Source organism: Dermacentor andersoni, chromosome 3, assembly GCF_023375885.2.
Source record: "Dermacentor andersoni chromosome 3, qqDerAnde1_hic_scaffold, whole genome shotgun sequence".
Taxonomy (NCBI): domain Eukaryota; kingdom Metazoa; phylum Arthropoda; class Arachnida; order Ixodida; family Ixodidae; genus Dermacentor; species Dermacentor andersoni.
The window spans coordinates 219,061,023-219,088,770 of record NC_092816.1 but is presented as its reverse complement, the minus strand read 5'-3'; the positions used below and the strand labels follow the sequence as shown (position 1 = coordinate 219,088,770).

Below are 27,748 nucleotides of genomic sequence, written 5' to 3'. Positions count from 1 at the left end.
TGTAGGACGTCATCAGGGCGATCGGGCGTGGGCGTACTGCGGAGGTCTTCGTAGGTGGACGTAGCAGACGTGTTGGGAAGGCGGGGAAATGGCTGGGCAATGCGGCGACTCTTGGCTTGTTCATACCACCGGCATTCGGTAATGATGGCTTGCACAGTGGAAGAATTCTTGAAAACAAGGAGATGGAAGGCATCATCTGCTATAACCTTAATGACATGTGCAACCTTATCAGGTCCGGACAACTTCGGATCCACTTTGCGGCACAGAGCGAGCACGTCTTGGATGTACGTGAGATATAATAAAGTGCACGTCTGGACACGCGAAACGAGGTCTCCTTGGGCGGCGCGCTGACATCCAACAGGTTTACCAAACAAATCTTTGAGTTTCTGTTTTTAAATGTCCCAGCTGGTAAGTTCCTCCTCGTGGGTGTGAAACCAGACGCGTGCGGTGCCCGCGAGGTAAAATATATTAGCGAGCATGATGGTCTGATCCCAGTGGTTGCTGGAGCTCACCCGCTCATATAGTTGAAGCCAGTCTTCAACATCAGTGTCGTCGGTGCCAGACAAGGTTCCTGGGTCGCGGGGTTGTGCTAGAATGACGGTGGGTGTGGGTGCCGACGGGCCCGAAGCATCCTAGCCTTGTGGTGGCATTGTAGATGCAGCCACGGAGCGCGCGGCGCGTAAATCTGTCTTGATTATGATCCCGCAACCTCCTTCAAAAATGCTACGGGGTTAAAAACAGTCAGACGTATATTTACAGGATCTTTGCAACAATCGAAGCGGCTGACAAGATGGTAGCCAGCGCGCGAAGTCCAGAGCGTTGTCTTCTTCCGACCAAGCTGACAACATCTTCTTCGTCAGCGTGTCACAATATATATATCACCAGCATGGCTACGCCCGCTGCAGAGCAAAGGCATCTCCCATACTTCTCCAACTACCCCGGTCATATGTAAACTGTGGCCATGTTGTCCCAAACAGTTCTTAATCTCATCCGCACACCTAAATTTCTGCCGCCCCCTGCTGCGCTTCCCTTCTCTTGGAATGCGGTCCCTAACCCTTAATGGCATCGGTTATCTCCCCTGCTCATTACATGCCCTGCCCACGCCTATTTCGTTTTCTTGATTTCCACTAAGGTGTCATTACCTCGCGTTTGTTCCCTCACCCAATCTGCCCTTTTCTTATCCCTTAACGTTACACCTATCATTCTTCTTTCCATAGCTCGTTGCGCCGTCCTCAATTTAAGCAGAAACCGCTTCGTAAGCCTCCAGGTTTCTGCTCCGTAGCTGAGTGCTGGTAAGACACAGCTCTTATACACTTTTCACTTGAGGGATAATGGCAACCTGCTGTTCATGATCTGAGAATGCCTGCCAAACGAACCCCAGCCCATTCTTATTCTTCTGACTATGTCCGTCTCATGATCCGGATCCGCCGTCACTACCTGCCCTTAGTAGATGTATTCCCTTACCACTTCCAATGCCTCGCTGCCTATTATAAATTGCTGTTCTCTTCGGAGACTGGTAAACATTACTTTAGTTTTCTGCAGATTAATTTTTAGACCCACTCTTCTGCTTTGCCTCTCCAGGTCAGTGAGCATGCATTGCGATTGCTCCCCTGAGTTTCTAAGCAAGGCAATATCACTAGCGAATCGCAAGTTGCTAAGGTATTCTCCATCAACTTTTATCCCCAATTCTTCCCAATCCAGGTCTCTGAATACCTCCTGTAAACATGTTGTGAATAGCATTGGAGAGATGGTATCTCCCTGCCTGACGCCTTTCTTTATTGGGATTTTGTTGCTTTCTTTATGGAGGACTACGGTGGCTGTGGAGCCGCTATAGATACCTTTCAGTATTTTGACATACGGCTCGTCTACACCCTGATTCCGTAATGCCTCCATGACTGATGAAGTTTAGACAGAATCAAACGCTTTCACGTAATCAATGAAAGCTGTATACAAGGGTTGGTTTCATTCCGCACATTTCTCTATCACCTGATTGTAGTGTGAATATGGTCTATTGTTGAGTAGCCTTTATGATATCCTGCCTGCTCCTTTGGTCGACAGAAGTCTAAGGCATTCCTGATTCTATTTGCGATTACCTTAGTAAGTACTTTGTAGCCAACGGACATTAACTTGATCGGTCAATAAGTTTTCAAGTCCATGGTGTCCCCTTTCTTGTGCATTAAGATTATGTCGGTGTTCTTCCAAGATTCCAGTGCGCCCTAGGTCATGAGGCATTGCGTATACAGGGTGGCCAGTCTTTCTAGAACAATCTGCCCACCATCGTTCAACAAATCTGCGGTTACCTGATCCTCCCCAGCTGCCTTCCCACTTTGCATAGCTCCCAAGGCTTACTTCTTCCGGCGTTACTTGTGGAATGTCAAATTCCTCTTCCAGTATCGTCGTGGGTGTAACTGGTACTGTATAAATCTCTATAGAACTCCTCAGCCACTTGAACTATCTTATCTATATTACTAATGATACTGCCGGCTTTGTCTGTTAACGCATGTCTGATTCTTGCCTATTCCTAGTTGTTTCTTCACTGCTTTTAGGCTTCCGCCGTTACTGAGAGCATGCTCAATTCTTTCCAAATTATACTTCTTTATGTCAGCTATTTTGCGCTTGTTGATTAACTCAGAAACTTCTGCCAGTTCTATTCTAGCTGTAGGGTTAGAGGCTTTCATACCTTGGCGTTTCTTAATCAGATCTTTCGTCTCCTGCGATAGCTTACCGGTATCCTGTCTGACAAAGTTACGACTGACTTCTATTGCACGCTCCTTAATGATGCCCATGAGATTGTCCTTCATTGCATCAACACTATGGTCTTGTTCCTGAGTTAAAACCGAATACCTGTTCTGCAGCTTGATCCTGAATCCCTCTATTTTCCCTCTTACCGCTAACTCATTGATCGGCTTCTTATGTACCAGTTTCTTCCGTTCCCTCCTCAAGTCTAGGCTAATTCGAGATCTTACCATCCTATGGTCACTGCAGCGCACCTTGCCGAGCACGTCCACATCTTGTATGATGCCAGGGTTAGCGCAGAGTATAAAGTCGATTTCATTTCTAGTCTCGCCATTCGGGCTCCTCCACGTCCACTTTCGGTTATCCCGCTTGCGCAAGAAGGTATTCATTTTCCGCATATTATTCCGTTCTGCAAACTGTATTAATAATTCTCCCCTGATATTCGTAGAACCTATGCCATATTCCCCCACTGACTTGTCTCCAGCCTCCTTCTTGCCTACCCGCGCCCAGCAGTATAGTGTGTTTTGTTATGACTTTACCCATCGCCGATTCCACGTCTTCATCGAAGCTTTCCGCTTGTTGGTCATCATGAATGGATGTAGGCGCGTGGGCCTGTAGCACCTTCTATTTGCAGCTTATTAAGTTTCACAACAAGACCTGCCACCCTCTCGTTATTGCCATAGAATTCCTGTATGTTACCGGCTATATCCTTATTAATAATGAATTCGACTCCTAGTTCTCACCTCTCCGCTAAGCCCCGGTAGCACAGGACGTGCCCGCTTTTTGGCACTGTATATGCTTGATTTTCCTCCTAACCTCATTGAGCCCTATTATATCCCGTTTAATGCCCGCTAATTCCTCCAACAGCACTGCTAGCCTCGCCTCACTAGATTACGTACTAGCGTTAAACGTTGCCAGGTTCAGATTCCAATGGCGGCCTGTCCGGTTCCAGAGATTCTTAGCACTCTCTGCTAAGAATAAAAGCACGTAGGAAAAATAAACGGACATTACTGGTGGTTCGGCCAGGGCCCTGCTATCACGAAGAGTGCGACTTCAAGCACAGAGAATTCAATTTATACATTTTCTCAGTGAGAAGAGAAAGAAGCAACTGAAAGGAAACGAAAGCATGAATACCAACTTTAGGAACTTGCGCGTGTGCAATAAAAAAAAACGTATCAGTGGCGTCAAGAATAACAACATCGGCGTTGACTTATGTCAAAGTCAACGAAAACAGAGGTGAATGCAAACATGCACGAAAAAAAGTAAACAACGAGAACAAACTTGAAGGAAAGCAGACTGGTAAGCAGTTTGTGAAGGAACCACACGTCGACAGGTGCACATTCACCCGTGTCCACAACGGACGATGACAAACGTAGCCACGGGAATGCAGAGAAGGGTGACAGGTGCAACAGGGGTTGCAGCTCCTGCGACATTGAAGATGGACAATACCCGCACCTGGTCGGAAGGCACCTGTAGTTTTTCCACCACGAGACCGCTGAGTTGTACGAAACTAAATTCCATTTCCCTCTTGCACAAGTGGTATTATTTGTGTTGTGGGAAAGCTGTTTTTTATACAATGTCTATGTGTGCGTGAAGAATAAAATGAAAGTGAAAAACTATACGACAAGGTGAACTAATAAGCATTAACACAACAGCAGGGCGAAGAGAATTTCTAATAAGTGATGCGGAAATATAGATGTAATTCCATAAACGCCCATTTATGGAATTACATCTATATCGTCTATAGTTACATCTATAATAGTCGCACACTACAGGATACGCATAAGGCATTTCCTGCGCCGGATCCTGTGATTCTATGCTTCACTGATGTATATATGACCGGTACCTTTCCAAAAATGAAGCGCCAACAGTAACGGCACACAAAGAAGGAACAAAAGACAGGGCGAGGCGCTACTTGCAACTGTATATTGAAGTCAAAGGTGGCTGATTACATAGCCATGGGGAGAGGGCGACGAAAAAAGAGGGACACTGATTATGTCAATGCGCACATGCGAGAACACTGAAGAAATATTTGAAGGGAATCGCGATTAATCAAAATCTAAAACTTATCTAAAAACATGCTTTCATTGTTATAAATGTTCAGAGACGGGGTTAATCTGGTTGGCCTCGAACAATTCACGCACCACAGAATCTTTACTTGTAAACATGATTGTTGTGTCATGAAGCCTTGCTTCACATACTTGTTTCTTCTCATTCCCGCAGGCCTTGCAATCAAGCGGCAAGCTTGAACCATAACCGTTTTTCAATTAAAGCTTATGCTCCAGCAGGCGTTCATTGATACATCGGCCAGTTTGGCCGGTATACTTGGCCGGTATACTGCACACTTGAGTGGTATGCGGTATACGACCCCTTCGTCACACTTAACAAGAGGCTTCTTATGTTTAATAGAACACCCTACTTTTTTCGAGTCATCAGAACCAATCAGGCGGCACAAAGTAGCAAGCTTTCGGGGCGCGGAAAAGACCACAGGGACTTTCTATTTCACGGCAACGTGTTTCAGATTATGTTGTGTCGGCGATAACGCGCCTGATAAGCAGACTGCTGTTAGTGCGCATGTACGTACAAGTTGTCGCGTTATGTGCGCTAACCGTTGATTCTTGATGTAACCAGGAGCCCGTAAGCTTCGGGCACTAAACAACGTTTTCCTGTTGGAACCCTTGCCTGATCACCCATTGACCTGAGACACAACAGATTATGCGCCACTTTATGAGAACACGGTATCACCCCTGGTTCAGTTTTCTTTTCCAATGTTTGACATTCTTCACTGCTTCTTTTTTCACGTTTTTCAAAAGCGCCTCCGAAACTGCGCTTAAAACCAAACAAGGAAAGCCAGCCTTCCTCAACTTCAAAATCTTTTAAGGGCGGATTCGAGGCACACAGTGGCAATCGCACGTTTTACAGTCTTGGAGTGTGTAGACTCATACGGCAACAATTCCTTGCGGGCACGGGGTCGGTAGATCCAGCAGGAACCTTCGTCAGTAAGGGTTATTTCAAGATCTAAAAACTGTAAGCTGTTGTCCTTGGCTAGTTCAAAAGAAAAATCTAAGCCTTTGCCTTGCTGTTTAAATTCGGATAAAATGCCCTGCACAGTATGCGAGTAAGTCATGGGTGATCGTTCCGTCAGTAAAATTAAATCATCAACATACCTAAAAACCTTGAGCACTTTGCCTCCGTCAAACACCTTGGTTAGGGCTCTATCGATGCCCGAAAGGAAAATGTTGCAAAGTACAGGAGCCACGCAGGAGCCAATACAAATTCCTTTCTTTTGCACATCAAACTGACCTTGAAAACAAACAACTCTTCGACACAAATAAAACTCCAGGAGTGCTATGAAGTTATCCACACAATTTCCTGCGCTATTCTGAAAGGATACCTGCCCGTTCATCTCAATGCAGGTCAGGACGACAGCTAACAATTCTTTTTGCGGGCTAGAGTAAAAAAGATCAACATCTATTGAAAACAAGCATCCTAGCGACTTGGTCTCGCGTAAAAAAGCTATGATGTCAAGGCTATTCTTTACCATGAACGGGTCATCTATAACCAAGGTGTTAAGGTGCTTTTGATCGTAACGGCTAACGTTGTTTTGCCAGGAACCTCTTTCGCTCACAATACGTCTGAACGGTATAGCATCTTTGTGCATTTTTGCAGTAAAGAATACATTTAAACAGTTTTCCCTACATTTCTGGACGCCATTAGCGAGCTTCTGTAGTCCAAGGTCTTCACACCAAGATATGGCACAGGTATTTTCCTTACCTAGCTTCATTTTCGTTACCTTGAAATTCTTCTGGATGGCTAGTAGAGCTTTTTCGTTAAACATGCCCGACGGCATGGCTACACACCCTCCTTCTTTGTCGGCCTGCAGGAGTCGAAGAACATTGTCCTTGAAAAAAATGACTATACGTTTTGTGGGGGTTCTTGGACGAGTTCCTTTGTCAGACACACTTCTGGTCAGGCTGTCAACCCCGTCCAGAAGACACCTTTCCTTGTCCTCTGGAGTGGCTTTGTTGGAAATACTTCTATTCAAGGAAAGAAGCTCATGTGCCCGGATCCTAGGCTTGGAGCTGAACTTGGGGCCTTTCTTGAGGACGTCAGCGATGTCTTCCGGGATGAAGGCTCCCCCGAGAACTTGCAGCGCCATGCTGCTGGCTTTGTTTGTTTCGCCTCCTTTGGGAAGGATGGCTAGAGTCTTACGCCATAAAAATTCCCTGTTCTGAGCTGCAAGCTTCCGAAGGGACTGCAGCTCAATACTTGCAATGTTCACTGGATCCAGCGAAAAGCATACCAGGTGAAGCCAGTCGTAGAGCAGGCGGACCTGTCACCATATCTCGGAACGTAGAATCCAGCTCATTCTTTTCACATGGCCAGCCGACGGTCTAACGCAACCGAACTGACCGGTGAATTCTGTAGGCACAAGTCCCTTCCTAATGCAATATCCTAGGGTTCTCGCTCGACACGTCGCAAGGGCGATATGGCAGACCACCACCGAAGGATTCGGCGCACTGGAAGGTACACATAGAAAAGGGCCCATTGTAGAAGAAAGGTATTGCAGTAAAACACGTTGTGGGGCTAGTTGGTGCATAGGTTTTGTAAGGTCGCTCTGATTGTTCGTGTTCTTAAGCGTCACGAATGGGCCACGTGCTGTGTGTATAGAGAGGGGGTGCACTTCCCCCCCCATGTCAGCGGGGCAACCGTCTCTGTGTTATGTGGGGTCACGGACCGCGCAGTGTTGGGTGACGCGTCGAGGCAGGCGCCAGGAGGGCGAGTGCCGATTCCGGGAAGTCGGTATTGTGCGCACGGTGTTGGCAGTCCGACGACGGTCACACGAGTCCACACGGACCAGCCTTGAAAGGGACCGCTGTACACGGTATTGTGGGTCTGGCGCCCGAGTACCTGACTAATTGGAGCCGCCGCCGAGGTTAAGAAGGGCTTAGCAACCTTGACCCCGTGCCGCATATACGGAGCAGGGATCTATTCTTCTACGCGTCCGGAACGCAATCGCCAGCCTTGTTGTTGGGTGCGACTGCCTGTGTGGTGTCGACGCCCCTGCTTCCGAGACATTTGCGGCCTAGAGACGCCCTTGGGATTTCAGGCGGCCTAGCGATAACTTGTTCGGGCCTGGCGTGTTTTGCTGAGCCCGTCACTAACTACGGAGAAATGAGAGGGCAACGGAGTTTTAAGAAAGAAGGAAAAGAGCTTTGTTTTCCAATATGTTTATTTTTAAGAGTAAGCCCATCCCTGTGGGTTGTGGCTTAACAAACGGTTCACTCTGATTGGCAACTGAACCTGTGGGACGGGCCAACGGCCCTACCGCCTTTTTTTCTTTGTATATTTGGACTATAAAAATCGGGACATGCTGTCCCTCAGACTTGGCTGAAATCAGGATTACTGATAGATCAGTGAGGCTCCGTACCATGTACGTTAGACTTGGCTGAAATCAGGATTACTGATAGATCAGTGAGGCTCCGTACCATGTACGTTAGACTTGGCTGAAATCAGGATTGCTGATAGATCAGTGAGCCTCCGTACTATGTACGTTAAAACGAGTCTGGGCTCTAACAGTCATTGAGACAGTCGAAGAGTGAGACTTTGTTTCTCAATTGTTCGAGTTTGTAATGTATTTGTTTTACCTGCCATGTATATAGAAAAGTTTACCTATAAATATTTCTTGTACATCTGATCTCATCGCTTCCTGCCTGCGTTTGATCAACAACTGCCGATCATCGTCCGAGAAGCTTCAAGTTCCAACAGAGAAGCGAGGACAACAGAGAACGAACGAAACTTTACTGGTTTCAAAAAACCAAACAGATTAAGAAAAGAGGGGACGCCTGTGTGAGCACCCCGTCTCTGAATATTTATAACAATGAAAGCATGTTTTCAGATAAGTTTTAGGTTTTTATTAATCCCGATTCCATTCGAATATTTCTTCGGTGTTCTCGCACGTGCGCCTTAACATAATCAGTGTCCCTCTTTTTTCGTCGCCCTCTCCCCATGGCTATATAATCAGCCACCTTTGACTTCAATAAACAGTTGCAAGTAGCACCTTGTCCTGTCTTTTGTTCCTTCTTTGTGTGCCGTTACCGTTGGCGCTTCATTTTTTGAAAGCTATGCACCAACTAGCCCAACAACGTGTTTTGCTGTTTTACCGGTACCCTTGTTTTTTTGGGTTGATAAAGCTGAACTGTTACGTATATTTGGTCCATAAACATGAAAATCAGCCTGGTGCTGCGTGTGATAAATACTTGGACTTTAATCCTGGAAACATGTGTACTTTTGTGCGCAATTTCAGTATCAGATATATTCCGAGTGGCGTTAAATGATCCCACCAAACCATGCGTTCACCGTAGACGGCAGAATCGGCACGTTTGAGGGGCAGCGTCCTAGACCACGTGAACATTCAACTTATTGTATACAATAAGTTGTATTATATACTAGGCAAAACAGGTATGTAATGATCAGAAACGCGGTTTTAAACAACCCACTGGAAGCCGCTAAATGGGTGCGGAATTAGGGCGATAACGAGCCAGCTCTTTAGCCTAAAGAATCATTTATATCTGACATTCTTATTACGCAATATATGAATGTGGAAGACTGGGTCGACATGTGGGAGCGCGTTAACGACCACAACAAGTGAGAATGTCAACGTGATATCTTACCTGAAAGGAACCGCACACATGTGGTACCAGACGCAAGAAGAGCGTCTGAACACTTGATACGCTTGCAAGGGGAAGCTTCTTGAGTTCTTCGGCAGGCCGTTTGGCCGATAAGAAGGTGCGGAATCCGAGCAGCAATAGCTGGGATCCCGCGTCCAAATTACAACTGAGTTGTATATTTCCTACATAAAGGACGCGCTCACCCTTTATCGAAAAGTTGTCACTAAAGTGACCGAATCTGACAAGATTCCTCACATCTAGAAGGTAATAACCAACGGAGCCTTCATTTACCTGTTTTCAAGGACTACACTGCGGTGGACGCTATTGTTAAGGACTGTCAAGGCTTCGAACAAGCGAAGAGCTGCCGCGCCATCCGCTAGTTTCTTCATCTGCTGAACATCACCATCACATCATCATCCGAGGACCCGCTAAGGTCTCTTCAATCTATAGGGTGAAAAGAGGACAGCCGCCGCAAATTAAAGCCCCTATGGTAGTTCTTCCAGACGTTCAATCAGGCAACCGGCCTATCGTGTCGCTCGCACAAACACGCGTTCGCCAGGAGTTCGCGAAGCAGGGCTTGTCATCCGCCTTTTCTAATCGTGCATCCGCACATACTCTGCCAATGGCACCAACAACCAGGTGTACCCTCCGCGCTACTGAAAATCGGCTTCCTGGAGCACGGCCGACAATCAACTCGCACATTTCAACTGCTCTTGGTAAAGACACCTTGCCCGTCACTGCCGCATTCGGTAGCCGTCGCCGTCAAACTGGAGCACTGGAGCTTGACATCGTCCTGACTGCCACATTCGACGTTTCTCTCCTGATCCTGATCCAGAAGCTTCTGATGCCACCGTTCTACACTCCAGATTAAACCATGCATCATGACCACGGGACCGGCGATCTCTATCGCCGCCACCATCCCAGTCCTTGTCCTCCGCACAGCCTGACACCACGTTCCGAAAACGTGCAGCTCCAGGAGGTGTCGCGGCGTCAATGTCCCGCCATGACTATCGCCTGTTGACTGCGCCTGCGCACCGTAACCTTCTGAACATTCAAGCTGACGACGTCACCATTACGGTCCTCATAAACACCGGACTGCAGATTTCATTATTGAGCGTGATCTTTCGTATAAAATTAAAACACGATAATATTTGCTCTGCGCGTTGTAAGCTGTATGTGCGAGTGAACGATCGCGGATCGATATTGCGCGCGCGAGAGAGGTAGTGGGAGGGGAAACGCACCGTGTTCCTTCGTGCGCGAGACAAGGCGGCAGACAGATGCATGAGAGGGTCGCGTTCTACTCCGGTGGCTGCTCCTTACGGCGCGGGCGCCGTATCTTGAAAGCGATGGACACAGTGGACAAAGTGCGTGCCCACCCGGGCCTCATCTTCACAGTGATCTGCGATGTGGACAAAGTGCATGCGCCGAGTGCCGGTAGCTTCGTCTGCGCAGCGCATTCGACGTTCCGGTCGCGTTGACGCGAGGGACAACACGAAGGTCCATTCGCGTTTTCGCCGCGGAGCACGACATAATCGAGAAAGAAGTCGAGAAAATGCTGGTCAAAGACGTCATCGAACCGTCTTCTAGTCCATGGGCATCTCCTGTTATACTAGTCAACAAAAAGGGCACCACCTGACGGTCTTGTGTTGATTATCAATACCTGAATAAAGAAACTAAGAAAGACTTGCATCCCTTGCCCCAAATAGACGGCGCGCTCGACTGTCTCCACGACGCCAAATACTTCTCATCTCCTGATGTTTGCTGACAATATTTGCAGATCGCTTTGGTCCACTGCTCCACTAAAAAAAAAAGAATCTGGTGATCCAGATGGCCTCCATAATTTAAAATTCTGCACTTCCGTCTTTGCAATGCGCCGGTCACAATCGAGTGCATACCGTATCCGCTTCTTCACATTTTCAAATACTCAAACTGCTTGTGCTACCACCACGATGTCACCGTTTTTTCACCAACATTTGACAGCCACTTTCAGTGGCTCTCTGCCTTTCTTAAGGTATCCTGAAATGACGGCCTGCAAAATCCTCAATATGCTATTTCGGATGTCGTAAAATAAGCGTACTGGTCCATTTCGTCAACGCGTGTGATGTCCAGCTCAATCCTGACAAATTTCGCGCCGTGAAAAACCTTCCCGTATCCTGTTCGGCTAAGGATGTACAAAGCTTCATCGACTTATCCTTCTACTTCCGTCGTTTCATCCACAATTTCACCAATACTGCTCGTTCGCTCCCTGCGCTCCTGAAAAAGAAACTTTTTTTTCAACACGGCGGCTCTCCACAAGCTGCTGCTTTTTGTGCGCTTATCGATGCCCTCACGACTTCTCGAATTGCAGCACATATTTATCGGATGGAAGTTGGCACAGGTGCAAGCGGCCATGGAATCAGTGACACGACTGCGTTATTGCGTACGCTAGTCGCGTCCTATCCTCATCGGAAAATAATTACTGAATCACAAAACAAGAGTGCATTGCCCTTGTTTGGGCTGTAGCAATACTTCGTTCCTACATGTTTGGACGCACTTTTAACATCGTAACTGACCAGTATGTCCTGTGCTAACTTCCGTCTTTCAAGTAGGCTCATTGGGTTCTCGGCATTCGAGAATGCTCGCTTTCGAGCGTGCACTACTCTCGGCTGCTTAACCAAGAAGCCGACTACCTTTCAGGGCATGCTGCATATCCGCCTAGTTACATCGAGCAACACACCGGCGCCCACGTTTTGTCTATGCTCGATCTCCTTCAACACAAACGGCAGATATCACAGCCGGCAGGCAGATATAGTACACATCACAGATATCACGACGCTGCGGCGTGCTCGAGTTCCCTAATAATTCGAACACAAGAGCGAGAGCGTGCCCAAAAGCAAGCTTCTTAACAGCACCGACTACTTGTAAACACTTCAAACACGCTCCATAGCGTACCACCGTCGTGACATGTACCTTGTGACAGTGGCCGTACATCAGAGCCCTCAGTCAATACTGACACGGACAGGTACAAGCGAAAAAATTGATGTGAAAAATCCTTGTGGATCAAAATTCTCGAGCAACAAATTACGTTTTAGTTGTCCTACTTCAATACATCTCCACTATGGCGGTATTGTGGTGGGTCTACTGGAAAACACGACACAGTATTCTGCTAAGTAGCAGTGAATTCAGACTGTTATTACGCAGCCTCAAGATGACCGGCTATTAGGACAAATCGTGCTTACAGCAAAAAAAAAAAAAATACCTACGTGCCCGATACACATCCCTTCTACCACCGAGTTTACTGGCATGCTAGACCGGCGGCACGCGATTCAAGGCAGAGTAGGGCTGGTGCTTCCCAGCCATTCACTCACGTCCTGTCCGATGCGGTCCGGGGCCGCAAATCCATTGATGGCCTCTCCCGTGAGCAGACCGTCCTCGAGTGCAATATGGTTGACGCGGCAGTGGGCGCCCCCCGCAACTCTCCTCGTCGAGGATCCGTAGTACGAGGCCGCCTGCGCGCGGCGGCTGGACGAGTCGCCCCCGCGGTGGTCGCAGCTGCACAGGCGCCGGTACACGTACTTGAACGCCTTGGCCAGGATGTCGCCGATATTGGTCAGGTACAGAAGCATCAGAGGGATGCCTACAATGGCGTACAAGATGGTCACGATCTTGCCCCAGTTGGTTTTGGGAGCGATGTTCCCGTAGCCTGCGATCAAGAACACCAATCAACGCATTGCACTTGTAAAATGGACCAAGTATTATCACACACAATTCAGTGGCTGTGCAAAGTAGCAAGTTACAAGGTTGTGCAACATGGGCCTACGCCAATATACCTCTACTTTTGTTGCGGTAGTTGCACCTCAATACACGCAGAGTGTGCGATTATATGACTGCTTGATTGAGAACGATAAAAGAAAGTCCGCCTTCCAAGAAGTAACGTACTTTCTTTCCGCGCTTTAAGGCCCAATACATTTCTGAGGTCAATGTTCGAAATGTAGATGCACAGCCTTATATGTAACCCTTAAATCAGCAAAGCACAGCTGATATCAGGCGTACACCCTTTCATCAACACACGGTAGTTTGTATGTGCACTTCAATCAAATTTCAGGAGCAGCCACCCCATCTATGGTCAACCTTTTATGATTCCAAGGGAGCCCTCCAGAGTTTACTCTCAGGACTGCGCCATGGATCATATAAGCAGCTTGACGCAGAGATCAAACCAGTCCACCGACAAGTAGTTGAACGACACGACATACTATATCAGTGGTTGCCTAGTCACCGTGGCCTACATGGCAATGGTAAAGGGGACGCAGCTGAGCAATCTGACGAAGCAAAAAACTTTCCGCGCTAGCGCGCAACCTAACGTTCGTTCCATGGAATTCATCGTACTTCACAAGCACGCGCCTTCTTACTATGGACCCTAATTTACAGATCCATGTTCCGCCCGACCTTCCACGACGTCACCACACCCTTCTAGTTCCTGTAAGGATTAATTGGAGTAGCATTTTCAAATGCATACTCCTTCCTTCTCGAAATGGGCAATGGTGAACTTTGTAACTTTTGCGAGTGCAGCGAAACGATCGGGCACCTTCTTTGCCAGTGCTCTCGTTTCAACCTGCAAAGAGCTGCTCTCTCAGCCACGCTAGGCAAACTGGACAAGCGCCTGCCAACAAAAAACAACGTTCTTGGAAATTGGCCAACACGAACATCAACGCCAGTCGCTATGAAGGCACTGCTGCATTATTTATAAGACACCGGATTTTGTGACAAATTGTGAGTGTATACTGTGACGTAGAGGGAATTGGTGGGATATTGACACTGTGACACTATGTAACACTTTGTGACGCCTTCGAAGACTGCGTCAAAGCACCTACACTGTAAACGGAAATGAGCCGAAAAAGGCATTTTAAGGGATGTGACCTCCCTTGAGACTACGTGCCTGAAAACCATGCTCCCTTACAGTGGTGCAGAAATGTTCAGCGTCCTCCATTTCTCTCCCTCGCAAAATGGGGATGAAAGAAGGAAAAAGAACCTCAATTTTACATCCTTTTTGAGAGGTAGTTTAGAAGATACAGGCCTCCCTTTAGCGTAAACGGAGTTCTGTTTCTTATTTTATGCGTTATTTTTTTTTCTTTTACACATCTGTGAGAAGGAAACGAGAAAGTAGAGATATATTGTCCAAGTGGTTCTTCTGCTTTTTTTTTTCTTTCTGCAAATCTATACATTTCCGGAGTGCAAGCGAACTTATTTAGGGCGATATAATAGATGATTTGTTCGTCTCGTCAACCACAATGTCCTGTCGCGCTGCCAGAAGCCCCGGTCGGCATCTGACGAGCTGTCTTCGGAAGCGAGACCATGCAAAACTTCGAAGGCTTAGGCCACAGAATGTTCTCGCTTCTGTTCGTCTTCCCATCAACTAAAAGTGGAACTGAAGGCAAAGCCCGCATAGCGCCACTGTCGTCGGCGCCGGTGACGGCACCTGTTTTGCTCATCGTAGTTCTGCGTGTGTGTCTATATGCGTGCTTACGAGGTAATTTTGGCGGCCGTCGGAGAGTGTTTCGTGTAGTGTGGAAATTCACAAGAAAGCTACCTGCCCCACTGCGCAGCACGGCGGTGATCGGCTACCGCGTAGCCATCGCTTTAACGTGATCTGTGTACTACAATACACTTTCGTGGTTCGCGCGGCCCCACTCGGGCATTCCCTCCTGCGCCACGATATGACAGCGGCTAGTGAAACCTCACCCATAGTCCTCACAAAATCGGACCGCGTACGGTGTCGACTGCTTTGGAAACGGCGCGTTTCGGATTACCGCTTGCCCAGTTGCCTCATGTTTCACGCGGCCTTTTCAAGCTGCGGTGGTGAGTACGGCGCGGAAGCATTGCGCTATGCGCATAATGCTCACACCTTTTATATCGCGCTGTTGAGACTTATCGGTCCTCTCAAGAAAACTCAAGAAGCTAGTGCCACACACACACAAAAAGAAGACGTTTCAACTTTTTTCTTTTTCTTTTTCAATTTGTCGTGTTTTACGTGTCAGAACCATGATCTGTAGCAGCGACCTCGTGCTTAATACTAAGCACAACTCCAAGGACGCTTATAGCAACCACGGCGGGTCAAAGAGTGCTGCAGTTGCGTCATCAGGTGTGTTTGATAACCATTTCGCCTTAAGTGTCGATATAGGTAGTGACAGCCCACTTGAAAAACACAACAGGAAACTTAAGTCTGTCGTTCTGTTGTCTGTAGTTCTTGATCAATATTCAATTAAAAATTCACAGAGGCCTCTTTGAGGCTATGTAAATTTGTTTGTAGAAAAAAGAACAATAAATAGAAAAAAATAAACCTCCCTGCCGAAGATTCGAACTTCGGGCCGGAGTATCCCGAGCCCAGCATCTTACCACTGCACCACACCAAACATGCGTCCTTGTCTTTATTTTAGCTATACAAACACCTTGCGTTTAGGTTTACATTTGCATTTTAAGAGCCAAGATGCCTTTTATTCCACCGCGTCAACTGCTGCCTCTCTAAAAAAGTAAAAGTGTTCTTACCATCGGCAGGTAAATTGTGTAGTGCTAGAACGTCGGTTTTGCTGTAGGATATCCATATTAAATAAGAAATACAGAAATAGACAACGGTGACCGGGGACACTGTAAGGTTGTTACTGCTAATTTCGACAGTTGTCTCTCGCTCTACAATTTTGAGCGCGTATATAATTATGTGTTCAATGCAAAATAGCTACATAAACATTCATGGACGATTGTTCATTCTGACAGCATACTGGCTTCTCTCGGCAGCGCTGTACCAGAATAATGAGACCCGAGCGAGACAGCTTTTCACGCAACTTTGTGGAACAACCCAAAACTTCTTTTCCGCTTTGTAAAAGCTTATGCAATATTTCTGGGAAGTTAACTGTGTCAGTGTAACAGCACATGTAAGTCCACAGGCCTGTGTGCCACATCTTACCAAATAACACCAAACGGATACGCAGCCATTCCCGCAGATGATAGATTTTCATCAGCGGCCGATTTTGAGGCGGCGGGTAGGGCATTTATGGTGCTTCGTCCTCGCGGCACAATTATAACAATTTGCCACGTCGACTTTAATACCGGTGTCGGTGCAATCAGCATTGCCGGCTTCAGAGAAGCACGATTGAATACCGCGCAAGAGAAAAGTACAGGGTACACCACCGATGCGAAATTGACATACAATTTTAAAGCGTCGCGACTGAAAGCGCTTCTGTCGCGGCGTCAGAAATTATGTCGCGGCGACAGAAAGTGGCACATTTCTAACGCCACGACCGAAAATGTGTAGTCCCGACAGAGGGTTCCTGTCGCGACGTCAGAATCGCTGTTGGGATAGAAAGTTGTTGTTGCGACTTCAGAACTCTTGTTGCCCGACAGAACGTTTCTGTTGCGACTTCAGAACTCTTGGTCTTCACGACAGGATGATTCTGTTGGGACATCAGAATTTCTGTCGTAATGTCAGAAATGTCTGTCGCAACTACAGAAACATCAGGAACTTCTGTCGTACAACAGAAATTTCCGTAGTTGCGACAGGAATTCCTGTTGTCTTTTTCAACTGGGAGCGATTTGCGTCACAGCAACATTATTTTTAAGGCTGCAAATTACTGTTATGCAGCATGAACAATGCGAACAGCCAGCCTGTTTCTGTGTTAAATGGAGGCACGCAGTGTGTGCACACAATTATGTTCATTTTTTTCAGTTTTGTGAAATAAGCTTTAAACTGCATGCATTTTCACTGGGAAATCTGTACCAGCACTTCCTTGTATCAAATTATCTATGCACAAAAGTTTGTGCATTGGAAACCACAGTTTCAGGCAGTTACAGCCTACAGTTTTTTTTTTTCTGTATACAGACACTAACTGCGTTTTCATAGTCATGTATTGCACGTTTGACCAGTGCTGAAAAGGACAGATGGAATAAATTCAAAGAGGCCTGCGAATTTGTTCGCTCGGTCAGGCTTTGATGTATTTTAGTAACGTGTTCATATGCAGATGTCGTGTGAATGCATACTTGGACTTTAGTTACATTTCACTCACTCAAAAGAAACCACCCAGCCAATCTCAATTTTTTTCCTTGTTTCTTGCCCTTGGTGTCCACATACCTGAATGTATTCTGAGTTTTTGTACCAAGACAACAGCAGGGCATCACACATGCTAGAAACATTAAAACAAAGAACAAGGAATGTGGCACAAATGATCCACGGAGTCACAAAACAACAAAGAGGCTTCAAAGAAGCGGAGGCAGTCAGACTTGTGCGAGCATTCATTATTAGCAGGGTGACCTATAGCCTCCCCTTTCAAAAACTAAATAAGGCTGAAATGTCTAAAGTGAGCTCCATCATTAGGGCAGCTCGGGCTCCCAAAAACACAAGTGCCAAAAAGCTGGAGGCTCTTGGTATTCACAACACATTTGAAGAACATGACACGGCATGTGGTCACGCCTCAGAGAGAACATCTGAATTCTACAAAACAAGGAAAGGCTCTGTTACAAAATGTGGTATATCCCCTGATAGAGCAGTATGGCTGAGAAAAAACAGTTTTGTTACCCACACAAACAAGAGAGAAAATTCTAGTTTCATGAATCCCAAAGAATATGAGCACGGAACACCACCAAAGCAGAAGAAAAGCGCAATCAAAGGCTTTACAAAAGAAATGTGAGAGAAATCCAGACATATACTACACAGATGCGTGTAGAGTGGCAACAGACAAATTCCAAATAGTGGCCTTCATTCGGTCCACAGGAATGACAACCTCCATTCGGAACCCTTTAACTGCACCGTGGAGGCAGCAGCCATAGCGCTGGCCTTTCGAGATGCAGAAGCAAAAGAAACAATCTACATTGGCCATGACGGACTCTAAGGCAGGATGCTGTTCGTGCATGACGGGTACCGTCCCACAAAAAATTCAGAGAATCGCACTAAGTGGTAATTTGGTGCCCGGCGCACTCTGGACTCGAGGAAAATGAGAGGATGGACAGAACTGCTTGAGCAATAAGCATCCGAGCACTAGTCAGTCCTTTCAAGGAACTCCCATTGACCCACACGACACCTTCGAAAACCAGGAAAAAGAGAGACAAAAATACAGCCGCCCGCACTCCAACCTTATGGAAGAACAGGCCAGGGATTCGCGCTGTGTACCGACTAACACATATCTACACCTACAAATACTCACTAAGATACACCCTGCATTCTATGAAAGTATGTGTTCTTGGTGCGGGGAGCTGTCAACTCTTGCCCACGTAATATGAATGTATAAACTACAGCCTCCAAATTCCAATTCGCCCCTAACGCCGCAAGTGCCAAGTAACAGGCACTTGGATGTTTGGCTTACTAGTGGAGATGCTGAGAGCCAGAGAGCTCTTCTCGATCAAGCAACCACAGAGATCAGTGGAGCCCTAAACTGAGGGACGCACCGACCGCCCAAACCACTAAGAGAAATAAAGTTTATACTACTATTACTTGCCCTTTGTGCTATCAGCCATCAAGTTTACCTGCAACTACAAATGAGCCACATGTCACTTGATTCACTCAGTTTCCACTCAGAAAATGCACTCTTTGTAGGAGGGCATGCATGACTGATTGCGTATATGCAGCATTTTGTTGCCACAGAGGGGCATGTAATATGGAAACCGACATGAAATGAAATGAAAGTTTATTTTTCCATCTTGTAAGGTACAGATCTTGTAAGATACAGATGGGGGGGGGGGGGGGGTGGAGGAAAGAAAGCTGTCCATTGAACAGCTTGACAAGTCCCCCATCCCTCATTTGGGCAGAGGCAGCATCACATTCTTTCATTCAAATATACACATGTATACCGTACATACAAAATATTGCACATCATATACATTACTCAAGAAGTCACGAAGATCATCAAGGAAAAATACACATATAATGGTCATAGAAGTATTACAAATCGATCACATACATAAGCCGGAGCTCATTGAGAGACGAAGAGAAGAGATTGAAACCAACCGAATTGTAATAGTTTAGCAGTGTGGGTAATGTATACCTCAGACACTGTTTCCCATAGTTTGACCGTGGTGTCGGTACTGCCCAGTCTTCGAAGTGTCTTGTGCTATAATGTGGTGGTCTAGTTTGCAATTGGGCGAGTTTATGCAGATTAGAAATATTCTTATAGACTTCTGCCTTACAGACACGACTTAATCGATATTTGTACAGATTATACGCTGGAATTACACCGGTGTTCATGAAGAAAGTTATTGTCGATGCAGTGTAGGGAGCATTATATGTAGGTCGGAGATATTTTTTCTGTACTAAGTGAATATGCTCTAGATTGTTGGATGTCGTGTTTCCCCACACTAACTGACAATAGTTCAAGTGTGAATAAAAAAGGAAATTATATAGCAAGAGTTTGATGCGCGTAGGAAGAATGTACCTTATTCGGCCTATTACACCTGTTATTTGGCTCAATTTGATTACAACATTTTTGACATGATTATCCCAAGACATGTTCGCGGAAAAGACGACACCCAGACATTTGAAATTCTCGACTATTTCAATACTGCGCGAGTTTAATTTAATATCTTGATGCAGAGTTATATGTTTGTTTTTCGGCTTAAGTATAACTGTTTTCGTTTTGCTCTCATTTACCTTCATTATATTAAGTTTCGACCATTCCTCTAAGGATTTCATTGTACTGTTACATTGTTTAATGAGAGTATGGATGTCATTACCTGCGAAAAAAACACTGGTGTCATCTGCATAGATAATAAATCTTGCCTGAGGGTTTATGTTGACGATATCCTTAATATAAATATTAAAAAGTATAGGGCCTAAAATACTTCCCTGTGGCACTCCGCTATGGCCAGTCCTGGCTTTTGAAGTAAAAGTATCTATTTTAACAACTTGGGCTCTCTTGGAAAGGTAGGATTTTATAAGAGATAGTGATTGTCCTCGTATCCCATAATTCTGTAATTTCTCCAGCAAAATCTTATGGTCAACTAAATCAAATGCTTTTGAAAAGTCTACGAAAATACCAACAACTATTGCTCTGTTCTCGAACTCTGTTAGTATATATTCTTTCTGTTCTAGTAATGCTAACTCGACTGATTTGTTCTTACGGAAACCGTATTGATGTGGTGTTAACAAGTTATGTTTTTCAATGAAGTTTGTCATCCTTGAACACAAAATTCTTTCGAACACTTTTGAAAACGCGGGTAGAATGGATACCGGCCTGTAATTTCCCAGATAATTACGATCTCCTTTTTTATAAATAACAGTAACCTTTGCAAACTGCATTTTCGCCGGAAAAATTGCTGATTGGAAGCACGTGTTAAAAATATGAGCGAGTACTGGGGCAATAATGTCAACCACGTGTTTAATAGGGCCAACTTGAAGACCGTCTATGTCACAACTGGTGCTGTTGTTCAAGGCTTTTATAACGGACGCAACTTTATTCAGTGTTACAGGATGAAGGTACATTGCGTTGTCATTATGAGCGCACACGTAGTTACTAGCCTGAGAGGATTGAGACCCAGTGTTACCGATACTGGTGAAAAAATCATTAAATGCGTCAGCGAGCTTAACACCGGATAAATCTTTGCCATTAATGTGTAATTTTGTTAAAGGCCTGTGTGAGTGAGTCCGATTTAGGAGAGAGTTCAACCTCGACCATAGCAAACTATGTTGACGACACTCAATGTCCAGCAAAGTTGAATAGTGTACTGTGCGTGCGTGTCGCAATTTTTTTGTTTGCCTATTGCGATACTTTTTGAATGCGACACGGTCATCGGTTGATCGTGTCTGAAGGAAATGTTGATATAACTTGTCCCTAATTTTCATTTCATTGAGTAATTCAGGAGTAATCCATGGTTTCCGCGTTTTCTTACTTTTTCTACGTGTTCTGAAAGGGAAGCTATTGTGGTATAGTTGGGTCAGTATATCTAAGAACTTGTCGTAAGCCTCATTGGCATCTGTAAGGTTAGTGGTAGTGTCCCATTTTGTTGAGATCAGGGCGTCGCGAAAAGACTTCAGTGTTTCATCTGTAATTATCTGGTACAACACTGGTGGCAACTTTTTTCCTTTTGACTCGCTTAATTCTACACACAGAAACACCGGCAGGTGATCACTGATTGAACACGATAAAGCTCCAAATTTAACGCTTGACTACATGGAATCAGTAATAAATATATCAACTGTTGACTCACCTTCCGGTGTAATCCTAGTTGGCACATTAATTAAGTTGGCAAAACCATTTGATAATATAGCCATGTTGAAAGCGTTTGAAAGATAACTGTTTGTACTCATGTCAATGTTAAAATCTCCACTGGCTATTATTGTCTTAGAATTATGATTATAAGCCACAAATGCTAGAAATTGGTCATAAAACTCTAGAAACGCTGATATATCACCAGACGGTGGCCGATAACACACTGAAAATACACGCTTATTTGTGCACAGTGACAACAGTTCATAGTCCGGAGACATTACGGTATAAGGCTCAATGATTTCACGTTCAGCATCACCCATAATGAGCAGCGCTACTCCACCCCCTCTCGAGTGTGACCTGTTTAAATAATAGGTATTATAATTAGGCAACCTAAAAACATCACAGTCATTAGTACTCCATGTCTCGGTTAGCATGATAACCGAAAATTCAAAAGAAAATCTGGTGAACAGCTCCTCCAAACATGGCACCTTATTTCTTTCTCACAGATCGTGTATTCAGATGGATACATTTGATGCAGGGTGCAGAAAATGCTGCGACCATTTCATCTACATCATTAGGCAAGTGAAACGTCACCTCCTATTGCATCCTTCCTTTATCACACACATAAAAAAAACTATCGATTATAGCTCTTCCAGTTCGCCCCTATCCTTAATGTGAAGGGCATGAGCTCCCTCGGTCTTTCGAACAAGCACCTTGCCGTTAACGTACCAAGCAAACTTATACCCTTTCTCTTTTGCCACTTCTTTTGCGGATCGTAGAAGCTCCCTGCTTTGCCGAGTCAAATTTTCTTGAAAGAAAATTCGCGGTTTTTCATCCCGCAGGCAGTTCTTTTTTTTAAGCCATGCATCTTTGGTCTCGTGCCTTGTGAAACGAACGATTACTCCCGGCACGTAGTCTCTCCTCGTGGGCAGCCGATGCACGGATACAACGTCAGCCTCTACAAGCTGAGGTATTTGTAGCTTTTCAGCAACCTCATTGAGAGAAGACATCAAGTTTTCATTCTCCTTAACACGGAGTCCATGGACTTCTAAGTTCAGTAGCCTACTCTGGAACTCTAGGTCATTCACCTGCTGTTGAAGACTGGATTCTGCGGACGCATGCAACTTTTCTTTTTCTTCCAGTTCTGTCACTTTTTTCTTAGATCTTTAATTTCATTGTCCTGCTTAGAGATCTTTTCCCGAAATTCACCAAATTTTTCTGACAGAAACTGAACTGCCTGTTCCATGCTGTTCACTTTTTCTACCAGAGCCGGCAGGCCCTCGAGCTTCTCGTTGATTGAAGTAAGTGCCAGGCTTATGGCAACGTCATCCTCACTGCGACTAGCCCGCAATCCAGCGCTCTTGCATGTCGCGCATTTCCAGGCCTTTTTTGCCGCCTCAGATCTTGATTTGTAGGACTTTTCTTGCAAAGCAGCACAATCATAAACATTAATACACTCTGTAGTAACTTGTTCCTAATTGAACTTTTAAAAATAAAGAGCAATTTCAATAAATGACAACATGTGTTTGTTTATTTAACTCGGTGAGTAGTGTGCTGCCGTCTGGGATTTTTTTTTTATTCCACGTGGTAGAGGTGTGTGGCTGTTACTGTACTGCTTTCAAGCTTCTGCATTAAGTGTGCTTGTGGCACCTGGGATTAATTCTCAAAGCAAATATGCTTCAGGCAATTGTGAATTATCGTCAAACATGACACGCATATTGCTGTGTTTGTCTTGCGAAATTTATTCAGAAAAGCAGCTTTTATAGCTTCAGTAAATTATTCATTGTGGCCGATTCAGCTGACCCTTTGCGAGATTGACCACTAATCTTACAGCAGTGGCTTTCTATAATTCGTGTATTCAGTTTGTATACTGCTTCTTTTCAGATATGTTAACATCATACAACTCTGCATTCCTAAGAACATAAACAGCCAGAGGCCACACTGCAAAGACGGGGATCTGAGTATCAAGGAAAGAAATCAGTAATAAAGGTAGCAAGAAGTACTCACAAGCAAATGTTTGTTGTCAGAGGGATGCAAGAATAATACAGCCCATCCAGGGGGTGCACGAAAGCCAGATAATGGCCACAAATAACAAAGCCTACTGATATATCACAGCCATTTTAATCAAAAATGACATTTAACTCCAGTGTATGTATAATGAGGCCTTGCTAATTATGTAAATTTGCTCGCACTACCGTCCAGTACTGCTGTGCTCCTGAAATATGGCTCACATTTGCAGGCAGCAATATGTGCAGCGACATCCATCATTTGTGCATCACTCATTTTGGACAATACACACCTTGCTGCAAGGAAAAGTAGCCACAATATAGCTTTCTAGCAATTATTGGCAATTAGTTTGAGAAAGGCGTTTCCAACCACACCAGGCTAGACCGGCATTGCCTTGCAGCATGTTCTACACCGGGAACGTAACTCCTTGCCCCCGAACCCAACATTTCTGTTTACCTGGCATGGGGCGATGTGCAGACAATGCTCACCTGCCCCCTGCCCTCCTCGGCCACCACCCCCCCCCCAACACACGCACCAATATATTCCTGGCTACCAGCACTGGTCCTTGTTACAAGAAATAGAAGTACGGATCCGTGGTCTCGATGTTCGCCAATCCGGAACAAGATCAAATTGCCTAGGTAAAATAAGGAAGACACCAATGTCAACTTTCCACCTGATATGAAGGATTGCGTCTAAATGTGGAGAAGATTGTACCGAAATAGCCAGTAATGTTGTTTCGTCTGTACTCCAGCCACATATTATTTATCAGGCTCAGTTTTACTGGCCCTCACCGAAGCAGAGGGACCAGACTGAGATCATTATTCAGAACGTGATGAGGGTAATAGCTGCTCTCCCTGTGTTCGCTCAAGAACATGCTCAGGTGAACACCACAGCAGCATTGCTAATTCAATCTGAATGAGCATGTGATTTAAAGAAGTTGCATGTTGCAGTCACTTCTGATTGCTTGGGTGCTAGAAGAGACTTAAGGCCATGGCACGGCTGTACACTGATGTTCCTTTGGACCAATGTATTTTGTACAGACGCTGCTATTACAGGAGATGGAAGCATAGTATCAGTCAGCCTTAAGTACTTCCCTCTATAAAAATAAGGAATATACAATGGATGTCTGCAACTCTACTTGAGCTTCATACCATACATGACAAGAGTCTGCAGAACGGGGCTGGTACACGGTAAAGTCACACATGACACCAATGAGGCAGCCTCATTTTTATAAAACATCACCCAAATACAGACACACCAATTCCTTGAGTGCCATTTAACAGCTGAAGCAAGACAGTAAAGCCACATAGCTTTGTCAGAAGATACACAAGCTTCACAACTACTCACTTTTAATGCTTGCTTACACTAGGTACAGGGACACATCTCTGGCCTTTTCAATGCCATGGCAGATAACAAAGGACACAACAACATCAAGAACATGTATCTACCCGCACCTCTTGTGCCAGGCTCACTTACCGTCTTTCTACCCCGAAAAGTTTGCTCTGATGCGACACATGCTTTTACGCTCAAATTTGACAGCCATTGCTGCATCAATTTTGCAAGCACTGTCAAGGACGCAGTATTCTTAACTGCAATTTATCATCAGGATACACGTAATTTTAATAATGTGAGCACAGGCATCTTGACTCACTTATTATGATTGGAAAGAAATGTCACTGCTGCCTGAATGAAAAGAGTAATCTTCTGCAGTTGTAGAGAGTCCGTGTCGCTTCATGCAATACTGTTTCACAGCAAGTTTGTACAAAGTATCATTACAAGCAGGGAATTATAGGCCTAATTGTGCTTTTCACTTGCTCTGAATGTGACCTTAAACAAAGCATTGTGTGTAAAAAGGGCAAATGTTCTTTGAAATGAAGCATCTATCAGCGAGTAGCATTTTGCCTTTTGAGACTTTTTAGCATCCGTGGTGGAGAGATTAAATTGCCAGTGTATCTCTATAAGTCATGCCTCTAAAGATGCACATGGCGTTTAAGAAGGTAAACATTTTTGAACCAGGAAGGGACGTACGGAAATAACTTTAATGAGAAAAGGATCTCCAAGGTTTCCAGCCCAGGCTCAGGCCACCCGGGCATTATGTGCGGTGAGGCATAGCCTTTCCACCGCTGCCCGGGCCCACTGGATAGCCCATAGTTGGTCGTGTAGTTCCGAGCTGGTCAGAGCGCTTAGCTATCGCTCCTCGAGAAGGTCCGGTTCTATCTTGTCCTCTACATATATCGATCTGATCTGTGTGCACTTCCATGAGATCTGTGCCATGTCTGCGTGTTCGTGCTTGCAGAGCTTGCAGCTCGCGTCTGGGTATTGTGCTGAATTGACTCTGTTTAAATGTACTGGGTTTCGGAATGTTCTGGTTTGCAACGTCCTCCAATCTGTTTCTTGAAACCTGTCGAGTTGTTTGCGGGGTTGTGGGTATGTTCCTCCTTGTTTCGTATAGTTTGTCAGTATGTCGTGGTACGTGACCAGTCTGTCCCTGTTGTCTCGTATCGCTACTTCGTTGTCGTCGCCTCCCCGCAGTCCTTCCCCTTTCCCCGGGGGTTGCGGGGTGTTGGGCCATCACTGTCCGACACGCGGTGGGTTAGTTCTCGCGCGGCTCGGTCGGCCTTCTCATTGAGGTTGGGAGGGCCATTCATGGTTACTTCTCCCATATGTGCCGGGATCCATTTGAGGTATTTGCGTCATGTAAGAGAAACACAAATGTATTGTTCCAAAATGGTACAGTGTTACTCCGCTGTTAGAAAGGTGATTTAGAAGAGCTCTCTAACTCCATTGACTAAATTTTCAGAGGTGATTGCAATGGGTGATTCCCCTGTTACTCTGGTATTGCTAGTCTGGTGCTTACTGTCAGTGATATACACAGCATGCCAGTCTTGGAGCTCAACTTTCAAGAGCCAATTAAGAGGCATGTCATGGATGATTTAATAAGTTTATTAGGCTTCTTTTTAAAAAAACAATTAATGTATTCTTTATTATTGCTGTCATTTTGATGGCCTGTCTATGCTTCTTGTTTTCAAAGGCCATATTAATTTCATAATTATGGCCTTCAATGTTTATATTGTAATATCCCTTATAATCCACCGTGATTACTCGTAAAAGAGAAATCAATATAGAACAAACAGTAGATGTGGGCAAATGTATGTGCATTGACTTGAACAGTCACCTGCGAAAGTTTAAAGTCAGGTTGCTCAATGGGTTGAATAATCTCAGTCGGAAAGCAGCACTAAGTGTGTTCATATGCCCCTCACTCATCCAGTATACGTAAATGTAACCAAATGTAGTATATGTAATCAACACACTCTCAGACTTTAGCGCAATAAGTTAACATGTTGTGTTATGCTGTTGAGTTGAGACTGTGAATGGAGCCATTATTAAAATGAGCAAGCTAGATACAACTATTGCAGTGTTTATAATTTGTGGTAAGTGCAGCATGATATTCCAAAAGAACATAAATAATGCTCCTCTCAATGTTTCTATCTATGCCTTCCGTTCATCTCTTAGTCGCTCTGAAATTAAGCAGCAGGGAATGGCACAAGCAGTGCTGCTTACGTTTATAATGGAGTCATCAGTGGGTTTCAGACAGAGGCAACTCCTGTCCCTTACTCACATATGTTTCGCTATTTTCAAGACTGTTCCTGTCATACCAAAGCCAAGGCTCACTGGTCCCTCATGGTATTGAAGCTTGCTCACCAATTGCTTAGAGTGGATGATACATTTTCTGGATTTTGTCAGGTGCCATCTGTCTTGCCCTAATCATGGTATGAAAGGTAGGTCCTGCTGGTCCAATGCAGCTATCTTAATAAAAAATATTATAATTTGCATGTTTCTTCTCTTCGCCACCGGAGTGCATCATCCAAACCGAACACAAACACTTTTCTTCTTAGGTGCACTCTTGAAAACAAAGGCTTGCAGCCACACGCAGAAGAAAGTACAAAACAGTATATGCAAATGCTCTGCAGTACAGATTATGCAATGTGTACAGTAACCAACGCTGCACCTCTAATGCATTAATTGTATTCAAGATTATGCAAGCTTTTTGCTAATTAAGCCATGTTCTAAAATTGAATTGCATACCCTAGCTGTATATGTGACTAAAAATGTGGTAGCTCAGTTGAAATAGCTACAAGTGGCATTCCTGTGGGGTAGGTTTGTTCATTT

At 45.1% G+C, this 27,748-nt stretch overlaps 1 protein-coding gene across 1 annotated transcript in view; it reads right to left on the bottom strand.

Moving 5' to 3' along the window:
- The window catches only part of LOC126524303 (TWiK family of potassium channels protein 7-like), a 533,128-nt gene that overhangs the window by 175,177 nt on the left and 330,203 nt on the right, over positions 1–27,748 (bottom strand). The window contains exon 2 of the mRNA XM_050172643.3: positions 12,755–13,089. Within this exon, the coding sequence (XP_050028600.1) occupies positions 12,755–13,089 (335 nt within the window). The remainder of the gene's footprint in view (positions 1–12,754; positions 13,090–27,748) is intronic.